At 42.8% G+C, this 12,376-nt stretch overlaps 1 protein-coding gene across 1 annotated transcript in view; it reads right to left on the bottom strand.

Moving 5' to 3' along the window:
• The window catches only part of pcsk2 (proprotein convertase subtilisin/kexin type 2), a 42,556-nt gene extending 35,846 nt beyond the window's left edge, over window positions 1-6,710 (bottom strand). Inside the window, exons 1-2 of the mRNA XM_080781593.1 lie at window positions 6,071-6,710; window positions 1,201-1,305 (exon numbers count right to left, since the gene is read on the bottom strand). Coding sequence (XP_080637719.1) covers window positions 1,201-1,305; window positions 6,071-6,283 — 318 coding nt within the window. The 5' untranslated portion in view covers window positions 6,284-6,710. The remainder of the gene's footprint in view (window positions 1-1,200; window positions 1,306-6,070) is intronic.
• Window positions 6,711-12,376: the final 5,666 nt, after the last annotated feature.

The following is a 12,376-nucleotide window of genomic DNA, read 5'->3' as shown; positions in this document are numbered from 1 at the left end:
ACCGCCTTTCTTTATTCTCTTTACGATCAGTAGTGGACAATATACTATAATGTAATGTATATAATATAGTATTATATATGATATAGTAGTGGATATATAGTAACTATCTGATTCAAGTACAAATTACGAAGTGTATTTTCTTGTTAATATCAATGAATCGTTGTATTGACATTTAGAACATATTAAGGAATATGTAAGAACATTGTGGTGCTACTTATTTAACAATGAAATGTTTCCTTTGTATTTCCTTTGTCTTCTTCTCGTTTATATTTTTAACATGCTTGGGGGAAGAAAAAAAATCTACACGCTTGGCTATTGTCACTATAGTTGAGTGACCAAAGGGTCACTTGCATGCAACTCCTTCGGTCCAAACGGTTGCAAGGAGTTAACGCTAAAACCATCTCGACCCTTTGGTGTGGTATAAGGGCTTTAGAGTGTATTCATAAAAAAAGAGCAAGATATATCAAGTGTACGTCGTTACTGTCCACCACCCACTCACGTCAAACAGATGCCACGCTCCACACTGCCTCTCTAACCAGTGCCTATACTCACAGCACCACACCACCATGCCTCAAAGCTTTAGCTTCCATTCTGCCTTTCTCTCTCTCTCTCCTCCTTTTCATTCTGCTGTCTCTCTTTCTATCCTCCTTTTCATTCTGCCTTTCTCTCTCTCTCTCTCCTCCTTTTCATTCTGCTGTCTCTCTTTCATTTACGGTATGTCTGTCTCCTCCAGGGTCTAGGCCGCTGCCCATTGTGCATTCTTTCATTCTTTCTTTCCACAGCCTTTTTATTCAGTCACAGTCAATAAAAACATAAAAACATGTGAAACATGTCAACAGCATCGAGCGCCATTGAGAAGGAGAAAAAAAAGTGAATCTGCAGTAAAAAAAAATAAGTAAAAGTATCATTACCGCAATGTAGAAACTCTGTTACAAGTAAAAGTCCGGTAATCAAAACGTACTTGAGTAAAAGTACAAAATAATTGGTATTGTGATGTACGTAAAGTACCAAGAGTAGTCGTTATGCAGAATGTCCCATTTCACAAGTTTGCAAATGTATAAAATGTATTACAATCTTGAAAATAACTGATCTATAGCCTCACAATGCGATATGCGACACATGACACATTGTGAACTTGTAGATCTGCTATTTTGTAAACGTGTGCGTGTGTGTGCGTGTGCACAACGTTAGAATGCGTACCCTGTGGTCTTTCTGGAGCCGCTGTCTGTGGCGGATACTTCGCTTGCTCCTCCCGTTTGCGCTGTCATGGGGATAGAAGTGATAGAGGCCGTCTTCAAAGGAAAGCTACGGAGAGAGAGAGAGAGAGAGAGAGAGAGAGAGAGAGAGGGAGAGAGAGAGAGGGAGAGGGAGAGAGAGAGAGAGGAAGAAGAGGAGGAGGGGGAGTAAATGTCAGAATCACATTTGTGTTAAATAAATGAACGCCCTACGTCAAGTCACTTATAATAAAATACAATACTTTGTACTTGCTGGTTTCTTTTTGGGGGGGAGGGGGCTATTTCTACAGTCAGGTTGCTACTTTGGGTTTCGCTTCTTAATGTTGTTTAAACCAGTGGTTCTCCAACTGTTTCACGTCAAGGACTGCCTAAATTAATGTAGTTGTCTGCGGACCCCCATCTGAATATCTTTTGTGCCAGGGATCGCCAAGATTTGTGTATTTAAAATGTTTAAAAACATTCAAACTTTTTTCACATTTGGAATGAGATAGATTATTGTTTGGAAATAGCAGATATACAATCTCACACATAAGTGAGGTTTCCGACACTAACGAAATTGTGATCCGGTCTGATCAGAAGGTATTTTAATTCTGGTTGAGAAACAGTTTTGAAATGCAGATCAAAAGGAAAATATCGGTACTGTATGTAAACATCGTTTATTTCAGGCTGGTTGGTGTCTGGTTGGAAAATCGACAGAAAACAAAAACAAACAAACAGGCAGAATCACTTTGTTCATGTCAGATTAAATGCTTTGAAGCATGTCAATTGAGGATTACCTTTATTTAGAGTCTATGTAAACAGGTTATTTCATTTCTGGATGAAGACATTATCAGTAAGTGACACCCACACCCACAACACTAGAAGGAGTGCAGAGGTAGACAGTAACGTTTATCCGACTGCCTGGGGAAACTAATGAAAATGTTTGGGCAAATGGAGTTTGCTTCCAGCTAGGTTGCCTGACGGGCAAGTGCATTCCGTCTTCCTTAATTATTATTGGCTATTCATGAACAATACAAACTTTTTTTAAACTAGAAGTTTCACTCATTCTGTTTTTCAAAGTTTTAACATTCATTTGCTCTACAAGCGAAACATTTTTTATTAATGTACTGAATGAATGTACTTTTCGGGCAACTGGGCATGACCTTTGGGCAAGTATAACATGAGCTGTACTTGGGCAAGTGCCTCTGAGACTTTAGTGTCAAAACCTGGCTAGCGACAACAACGATCTGGAATTCCCTGACACCATATGCCTTAAAAACAACGTGGATCACTGGCAAAACAGTGAGGCTGTGTTGGAGCTACTGGACACAAAACAACCTGGACTCTATATCAAATATAAATAGGCTATATTTCAAGGCAGCAACGTGTGTCGCTCTTCCATGGCCATAGTGTAAATCAATGGAGATAATGTGAAATGGATAAGCAATGGCAGGTGGCACGGTGATTGGTTTAATCATTGTAACGCCCCAAACCACACTTATGCATAATGTAAGGGGTAATGGAGGTGTTTTAGGGACTTAGGCTGTGGCACAAGATAGCATATTTTACGGGGCCACACCTCTCACACAACACTAAAGCCCCAAATTAAGGAAAAGGGCTCCTGCCGCAAGATGGAGCCCAATGTCTCTTTCCCTTTGCTCTCGCTCTGCAAACCTGTGTTGTGACAAAAATAAAACAGAGTCTGATATTCCTTGTCCTTTGTCTACCCCAGAGTGTGTGTGTGTGTGTGTGTGTGTGTGTGTGTGTGTGTGTGTGTGTGTGTGTGTGTGTGTGTGTGTTTGTGTGCGTGCGCGTGCCATAGAGCACATTTGTGGTACCAGTGTTGTGCCCCGAGTCTAGTTAATTAAGCGCCGATAGAAGATAATTCAAACCGCACAGACATTGTTTAATGACGCGTGGCCCCATCAAGGCAAATATAGCAGCCGATTACATAACCTAGGAGGCAGGCGGGGAGACGGACGGAGGGTGGAGGGAGACGGGCGGAGGGAGACGGGCGGAGGGCGGGAGACGAGCGGAGGGCGGGAGCGACCCAGTGTGTTGAGGAAAACCAAGTGGCTGATTGGAGAACGGAGACGCGCTCATGCAGCGAAACCCCACCGCGCTGACAACACAACATCAAAACAATGAATGCATGTGACATCACACACACGCAAGCACGCGTTGTAGAGTGGAGCTGGGTTCACTGTGTAGAGTAGATGGTAGAAATATACCTACATGCCACCATGTTGGATGCTACGCCTTTCATTGTTGGTTGAGTAATACGCTGTGTCCTCAGACACCCCACCACCCCCACCCCCTATAGTAATACGCTGTGTCCTCAGACACCCCACCACCCCACAGTAATACGCTGTGTCCTCAGACACCCCACCACCCCCACCCCCTATAGTAATACGCTGTGTCCTCAGACACCCCACCACCCCACAGTAATACGCTGTGTCCTCAGACACCCCACCACCCCCACCCCCTGTATTACATCATTTCAATGTTCTTTATGGGATTCAGGGCCACTTGATGAAATTGACTGACTGTTGTCATAAATGACTGAAAGTGCTTTTATTCGTGTTTAACCCATTAAAACCGGGAAAGCGAACAGTTTTAACTCAAATCTTTGCTGTGGGGGTCGCTGAAACCAAACATTTTCAGATGGGGGTGCAGGACATACATGTCAAAATTCAACTTCTGCCACGGACATACAAATTGTTGGACAGATTACCAGCAACTCATAAAGAGTTATGGCCCCCCTGAATGGCCATAAGTCTGTAACTCTGAGGGTACAAAATTGTATACTCTCAGAGTTAAGGGGGTCCTTAATATTTGAGAACCACTACTACTAGTTGGACTCCTATATGCGTCATAGTAATACAGTAAGTGTCATACTCGTACATTCTGAAGAAAACATGGAGACTTGACATTCAGAATTTGGATCTCATGATCAAAATAAGAACATTATAATGTTGTGTAAAAACTAAATCTAGAATTTGCCACTGACAAGACCAAGTATTTGGCAGTGTACAGACATATCAGGAGTCTATAAAGGGGTCACGGTCAGTAAATGTAAATTCCCATTCCTTTTTCTCAGTTTGTACTTAATACTATACACACATATTTGTATTTGTTGATTACATGTATTATTGTGTTAATGTTTTATGCTGTGCTGATGAATTGAAGTCATAGGACCACAATGAAGAAGTAGGTTACCCAGGAGACTTTTTGATATCATTTCAGCCTCATACTGTGCGTGCTATTTACATTTCTGACAAGTAAAGTATTCAATGAAATCAATCAATCAATCAATCTCAAGCCAAATGTCCGCCTAGGATGACATGCCCAGAAGAGAGGCAATGTCCATGGGATTACTAACAGAGGACGAACAGATAACAAAGGAGGTTCCCTTCGTCATCCATCAAATAAGGACTACACAAAAACAATTCTGTCTATCCAAATAAGACTCTAGGGGGGCAGGACCCCCCAAGGTCCACATGCTGACCAGGCAGGGGCCTTGTTTTTTTCTCTAATGCCTACGGTTTAAACACATGTACAAATGCAAAATATAAGGTGCTTTCCCTCTTGCCCCAAATGTTAGAGAGGTGCGAGGTGGGTCTGTTGTTTTCAATAAAGTGTTTTAGTCCCTTAAGTGGCCGATTCTGTCGGACGTTCCCAATGGCACTAGTGAGCAGGCGCTTCCAGTAAAACACACAACGTAAACAGGAAGTAAACAAGGAGGAGGAAATTGTGTTCGGCCACTTACGGGACAAACACTTCTGTATTGAAAATTACGGACTAAGAACTCCGGGCACCTCTCTAACATTTGGGGCAAAGGGGTAAGCACCTTATATTTTGCCTTTGTACGTTCGGAGTTGCTAATTCTGAAGAGTTTAAAGGTATAGTATATCATCATACTGTACTTGCAATTTCCTTTTCGTTGAAATACCAGAAAAGAGGTATAGGCTATGTTAGTTCCACTGTTCCAAGCCGCAACACAATCAATTGATATGATGATTAATGAACAGATCTGACCACTCAACTAATGGTCAGATGGGTGAGCCGAGATCCAGAGAAGGTTGAGAACCAATTATTTAAATGAAGTCAATTACCAATAGTCAAAAATCTAAATCAATGATGAGGAGGAGACCTTCTGAAACAACTCCCCTTTAGGTTTTCCCCATCACTCTTCCATCTATTATGATAAATGCGTCATGCTTCATTAAATACAGTCGACCAAGCAATTTATGAGGATGGCAGAACCGTTGCACAATAGCCATATGTTTTGGTAATACTAATAGCCTACAGTTAACATTAAATTATATAAAATAATAGCCTGCAGGTTCGGTGATTAAACTAATAGTATAGGCTACAAAAATGTATGCCATCATCATAAAAACATATAGCAGGCTGTAGCCAAGCCTTGACTATTGCTGACATGCATATAAGCAAACAATTGTATTTGTGTCTCTTAGCTATACAGCAGTGGATTCAGGGACCCCCAGGGGTCCTTGAAATAAGGGGTTTCCACAGGGGGTCCCTCAGCTAAATGAGTTAGCATCTCAATCAGTGCAACCTCTTTTGAAGCCCATGCATTTATAACTCTGGGGCTATCCTAAATATATAGCACAGTGGAGCTTGTAGATCTTCTATTTTTGGGGGATGAAAAAAAAATAAAAAAATATTCTTCTGTTTGTAACTGACAAAAAAATTGTTTTCAAGTGGGGGTATGCGCGGCCACCTGCAAATAGCCTGCATATCAATACGGGTTCTCGATGTGATGTAAATGTTTAAAAAAAATAAAGCCCGTGGAGGCTATCACATAGAAGACAGTAGGCTAGTGCCATCCCTACCTTTCGGACACTCTGGAACCCATGTTTGGCGGCGAGTTGGCCGGCCGCCTCGTCCTGCGCTGCGCCTCCCTCGCCGTGCAGCCGAACCAGCAGGTGATTGGTGAGTATCTTCCCCTCCTGCTCTGCGGCGGCTTGGCGGCTCATCGCGAGCACAAACACAAATCCCATCGCGGCGGCGGCGGCTGTCCCGTAGCGGGGATGAGGAGGAGACATCCTGCTGCCTTCTGCTGCTTGTTTGTGTGTCGAAGGAGCTGAGCCAGGAGGAGAGGAGCTGCCCAGGCGAGGAAAGGAGAGTAGGGGAGGAGGGGAGAGGAGTTGTGTGGGGGGAGGTTGAACTGTGCGTGAGGAGGGAGAGAGGGAGGGGGAGAAGAGAGGGGGATGCTCGCTCCTCCTCGGTCGAAGAAGGGCTCGAAATCAAAGCTTTATTTGCGGACACATCTTTTTGGGTCGACCGTATATATGCACGGAGGAGGATGCTGAGGTGCAGGAACTGGAAGTTGCACTGATGATGTGTGGTGGTTATATCGAGGCTTTAGCTTTTGATGCGGAGGTTGGAGGGGAAAGATGATGATTATGATGATGGTGTCATGGACCAGATCTGCATCCTCCTCGTGTCTCTCTCTCTCTCTCTCTCTCTCTCTCTCTCGGCGTGACGTTGTACTTCTACCAATGGGACGCGGGCGGGTGTGTCCCGTTCTCTCTCTCTCATGGACTGGACAGTGCTCAGTGCTGTGCGCGTGTCACGGGGTGATATAGGTCTAGGCCCTATAGGGGATCACTTCATGCGAAATGCATCTAAATCAGTTATATTATAGCCGATCTACCATGTGACTGTCCATGTTGTGACTTGCTGTCCATGGCGATATATTTTTGGAACTTAAAAAATAAATAAATAGGCTAGCCGAAACATTATATAACAACACAAACACACGGCTACGCCACTGGAACAAAATAGTTTCAGATGGGGATCCGCAGCCAATTAGCCCATATAGGCTCCAGAGGAACAGAATGTTTCGTGTCTATTGTAGAAGAAATGGCGACTATACGTACTCGCTCACTGACTTATAGGCCTAGTTCCAAGTCGCTGTCTTCTTAAAAATCCGTATTATCAAAAAGATAATATATTATTCCACAGATGTTACAAAATAGCGCGGTAAGCACCTTTGCTTCTCCAACCATAGCGTTATAGGTTCCAACTGCTCTGACTGACTAGACTAGGTCACACTGATGGCAGGCACTTCCAGGCAGCACCGGTTTCTAATCAACATTAATTAACAACCAAACTTACATGAAGCAAATTAATAGGCTAACTAGGCCTGGTCTTATGTTACATACATGTTTCACACTGACCACAGTAATTAATTATACTGTGTATAGGCTATTGTGATATTTTAGAGAGGCCATGCATTGGGGAGTGGGGACACTCTTACAATACCAAACTATGCTATTTTTTTTTGCTATTCATGCAGTGAAGGTTTTGCTGTTGAGTTTATGAAGCTATCTATGACTAACAAACCTCACGCTGACAGCTCAGTGAGGCGGTTCTTGTATTCTTTATTTTGTTTTACTGAGAATAAGGTTAGAAATAAGTTTAGGGTTAGGCATAGTTTTACTGGAGTTAAGTTTAGGAATAGGGTTAGGTTTAGGCATAGCTTTACTGAGGTTAAGGTTAGGAATAAGGTTAGGTTTAAAGGACTCATTTGTACATCAGTCTGTCTTGCTTCTAAAGTTCTAAACCAAAATCGCTAAACCAGTGGATATGTTCTCGTTCCTGATTGTTTCTGTGTTTCTTTGTCCTGTAATGTCTACCATTTTGTAGTACGTCTATGTCTTGACTGTTTCTTGAACCGTGACGTCATGGATGCAAAGCAAATTTCAGTGCAAGCTGACAATAAAGTATCGTATCATCACTTCCACTGCCACTAGTTTATCGTGTATTGAGTTCTCTCTCCTGATTGGACAAAATTGGCAACCCGGCCTAAACATATTGTCTGTTACTAAAAAGAAAACACTATAGTAAAGAACCCCGGTCAACCATATAGGGTTTACATGTAATAATTGTATGCTCTAACTAGAAAGGAAAGGAAAGGAGCCAGCTTAGGTGGTTCAGGCATCTGGTTAGGATGCCTCTCGGGCGTCTCCCTAGGGAGGTCCTCAATGCACGTCCCACTGGGAGGAGTCCCCGGGGCAGACGAAGGCGCAGATGGAGGGATTACATCGATTCACTGGCCAACGTCTTGGGATCCCCCAGGAGGAAGTCACTAATGTTGCTCTGGAGAGGGAAGTCTGGAGCTCTCTGGTGGAGCTGTTGCCCCCGCGACCCGACTACGGATATTAAGCGGTCGAAGATGGATGGATGGATGGATGGATTGATGGATGCTTTAACTAAAGAGTAATTTACAGGAAGTCTATACACAACTAGAGAATGTAGAAGAATTATTATTCTTATTCTGATCAACGTTTGCCTGTACTCTCTCCTAATGGTACCAACATCAATACAGCATGGAATTGTGGACAAAATCGTATCCAACGATAACATTCTAAGCTTGGGGTCTGTGAGGCTAAATCTCATCAAATGGTGACCGGTGCGTAGCTCAAATGCTGAATAATTAATATAAAAGGGGTTGAAAACCACTGAGCTAAAAAGCAGTGATTCAGTCTACTGTGGCGAATTCAGTACAGCCACACCATGCCAAGCTGCTGCAGGCAAACAGCTCTCTCTCCCCTGAGTCCTTAGACCTTTTAATTCAATTAATATTCAGCTGCCTCATGTGTCAGTCATCTCTCTCGCTCTCCGCTCCCTCTATCCTCCCCTCCCTCTCTCTCTCTCTCTCTCTCTCTCTCTCATTTCCAGTCTGTCTGTCAACATTAAGAATGGGTGCGCTCGCTCAGATATTATCAACTGCAATAGTCATGTTAGAAAATAATTGTCTTTTATGGCAGCTCGACTTGACATGCGTCTACTCGACTGTCAGCCACTCAACCCATCTGTCCAGTTGGCACGTGCTGTATCATCTTGGTTTCTGCTTCACTCAGACTACAGTAAGGCCTACAATAAGTACTGTATGACCAGTAAGACATGAAACATGCCACTCTACAGTCTACGGATGCTGTTAAATACCAGTAAAATGTGTTGTTTCATAGGTGAATCTCTTTGGTTAATGTATAGCAACTATATTATCTTATAAAGGTGCTATAAGCTCACCACATCACCAGCCTTTACACCGCAGAGGAATAAAGCCTGGTATTCGTTTATTCGGGGGGGGGTTCGGTTTAGAAAACCGGAAAAAGGTAATCGTGTCCTGTTGGCGGCACATTGTTTTTGTGCCCCACATACTGCGAATCAATTAGTTTAGTCTCACTATAGTCGCGCTACGAGTTGGAATAAGAGATGGACATACCAAACGATTATTATACCAAAAGAAACAAAACGATTATACCAAACTGAACACATTTTAAACTGAAGGTCAATTGGTTCCGGCCGCCTGATGACGTAAGGTTATTTCCTCTCCAACCGGATCAGAAACCCGAAAATGGTATTGATCCCATGGATCCCAGGCTAAGGTGCAATAGATCCTTTGTGAAGTAGTGCTATAGAAGAAGCAGATACAATCCCCCCCATTTGGTCTTTGGTAGTGGCGTTTACCTGAGGCCGATTCTAAAAAGGCCTTCTAAAACCTAACCCTAAGGTTTTCTGAAAACCTTCAAATTCGTATTCAAAAAAGGAACTATACTGTTACTATATGAGACACAGAGGGCGCATCCGGCATTTAAGGTAAAACAATGTTTAGGTTACACCAGGTCTAAATGGTACAATTGTGAGATATTTGTACTTATATCTACAAAGCAGTATTGATACTTTTACTTAAGTAAAACATGATGCCATGAAAAAAAGACAGATACCGGTAGTTATAAAATAATGAAAGAGGCATTTTCTGTGAGCAGATGTGCGTTGCTAATCACAGTTTCCATGCTCCCCACAGACAGGCAGGCAGACTTCCTCCCACACACACCTGCTATTGTGCAGTGGCGAGACAGACTAGCAAGCATTTAGCGGAAATGTGCCTTTTATCCAGTGGTGTAAAGTAACTAATTACATTTACTCAAGCACTCCGGAGCTCCACCCCCCCAGCAGATGATGTCATTTTGCCGGGAAACATGACCCATTACAGTTCAATTAAAAACTAAATGTTTTAGCATATTTAGAAAAGGCTTTTGGGGGTGAAATCCATTGAGTGCATGGATGTGAAACCTTTGCCAGTCAATAATTATATCAAAAAAAGTTACACAGTATAAGAACAGCAAGAATGTAAATGTTACAACCAAGATCCTGTATGCGGGAATACCATGGGTGAGGCAGAACATTGCAGCCATGGAGAATGAGACTATAGCAGGAGAATGAGACTATAGCAGGATAATGAGACTATAGCAGGACTGCACTCACTGCCAAAGAAATCAAGAACTTGGCAGTCAGCAAACTGGTGCTGTCGGAACCAACACACGGGCATCGATCACGAGGACGTCCCACACTAACATACGTGGGATGTACTCACGATTGAGGCAGGAACGCAAAGTACCAACGAGCTGGCCAGATGTATGGAGAACCGGGATGAGACAGAGACATGCGGGCAGGTGTTCTCCATGAGCCATCAGGAGTGGAATGCAGGTCAAGGCCCTGCTCACCTAGAACACAAGCAGTCTAGAGTGGGGCATCGCATTCTTCTTCTTATGAACGTTCAACTTATGTAATTTAGATTTATAATTTAGCAGTTTATGTAGAGTAGACGTAGCACATCTTCTCTCTCTCTCTCATATATATATATATATATATATATATATACTATTATACTATTTCTATGTATTTGATGTATTGTATTGTTCCTGCTTACTGTAAATTGCTCTTGATAAAGAGTGTCTGTTCAATGCCAAAATGTAATTGTAAATTGTTCAATTAGAGATCAACTGAACACACGCGCACGCACACACACACACACACACACACACACACACACACACACACACACACACACACACACACAAAAGCAAGGCTTCTGTTGCCTGGGAAACCACCACAACCCCCCCTCCCCCTCCCAATGCCCCCCACACGCAGAGACAGTGAAAATGTAACAATTTCCCTGTCAGCTACAGTCAGAGAGAGAGAGAGAGGGAGAGAGGAGATGTGCATGAGTGAGAAGAGGGTAATGCAGCGTAATTTGGGGAGCCCAATAGTTGCCAATGGCAAGCCACCAACCCCCCCCCCCCCCCCCCCCCCCCACCAAACATATCGTCTCTGTCGGGTGGACATTATGACCAAAGGCCAAAGCTGTTTTACTTTTACGAATTCAAATTCAAAAGCATCAACAGTGTTGCTTTGCTTTTGTGTGACGTTGTAAAAGTATAGGACGTTAATAAAATAAAATAAAACTATATAAACACAAATAGTTTGAATATGGAGCTAAGAGGTTTCTTCCCGACAACAGCATTGATTTCAGGATGGACGGTGTCACACTTCCCAGGGGTTCTCTCTCTCTATCGCGCGCACGGGAGGCACGCACGCACGGGAGGCACGCACGCACGCACGGGAGGCACTACCTCGTCTCTGGCTTTGTGAGATAAGATTTGGCTGTCAGAGCCCGAGCCGATGTTCCAGCCCCCACACAGCACCGTAGGCCCGTGTCACGGTTATTACACAATCACCTTTGATCGCTTGATTCTTTGACATAATCACAATAATCTTTGCATAATCGACAATCGCAAATACAGTAGCAGATCTAGAAGCTCACACAACGCAATGCGACGCAAGAAACATTGTCGGCTTGTACATTTCCCATGATTTAAAAAAAAGTATGAGAATAAAGTTATTTGAGAAAGTCAGTAAGTCCATTGTTTATTTAAGTTGTTTATCATGTCCTGTGGGATTTTTGTTTTACGAAATGTCATTTCCATTGTATACAGTACGTTCCAATGTTTAATGCCAAAAAAACACAATTAAATTGTTAATCGTGGCAAGTATTTGTGTAACAATTAATCGTGGAATAAAATGTCTCCTGGTGACGACAGGCCTGAGTGAGCACTGAGCAGAGGCAGTGGTGGAAACTACATTGATTTGGTACTACTTAAGTACAATGTTTGAGGTACTTTACTTGAGTGTTTACAATTTCCAATACTTTTACTTCTACTCCATTACATCTCAGATCCAAATATTGTACTTTTACTCGACTACATTTATTTGAAAACTTTAGTTACTAGTTACCTTGTAACACAGATTGTCAGCTTGTAGATCTGCAATTTTCAAAATTGTTTTAT

The sequence above is a fragment of the Protomyctophum bolini genome (genome assembly GCF_963924005.1).
Source record: "Protomyctophum bolini genome assembly, chromosome: 14".
Lineage (NCBI taxonomy): Eukaryota > Metazoa > Chordata > Actinopteri > Myctophiformes > Myctophidae > Protomyctophum > Protomyctophum bolini.
The sequence above is the reverse complement of the archived record's forward strand: the minus strand, read 5'-3'. Positions and strand labels throughout refer to the sequence as shown.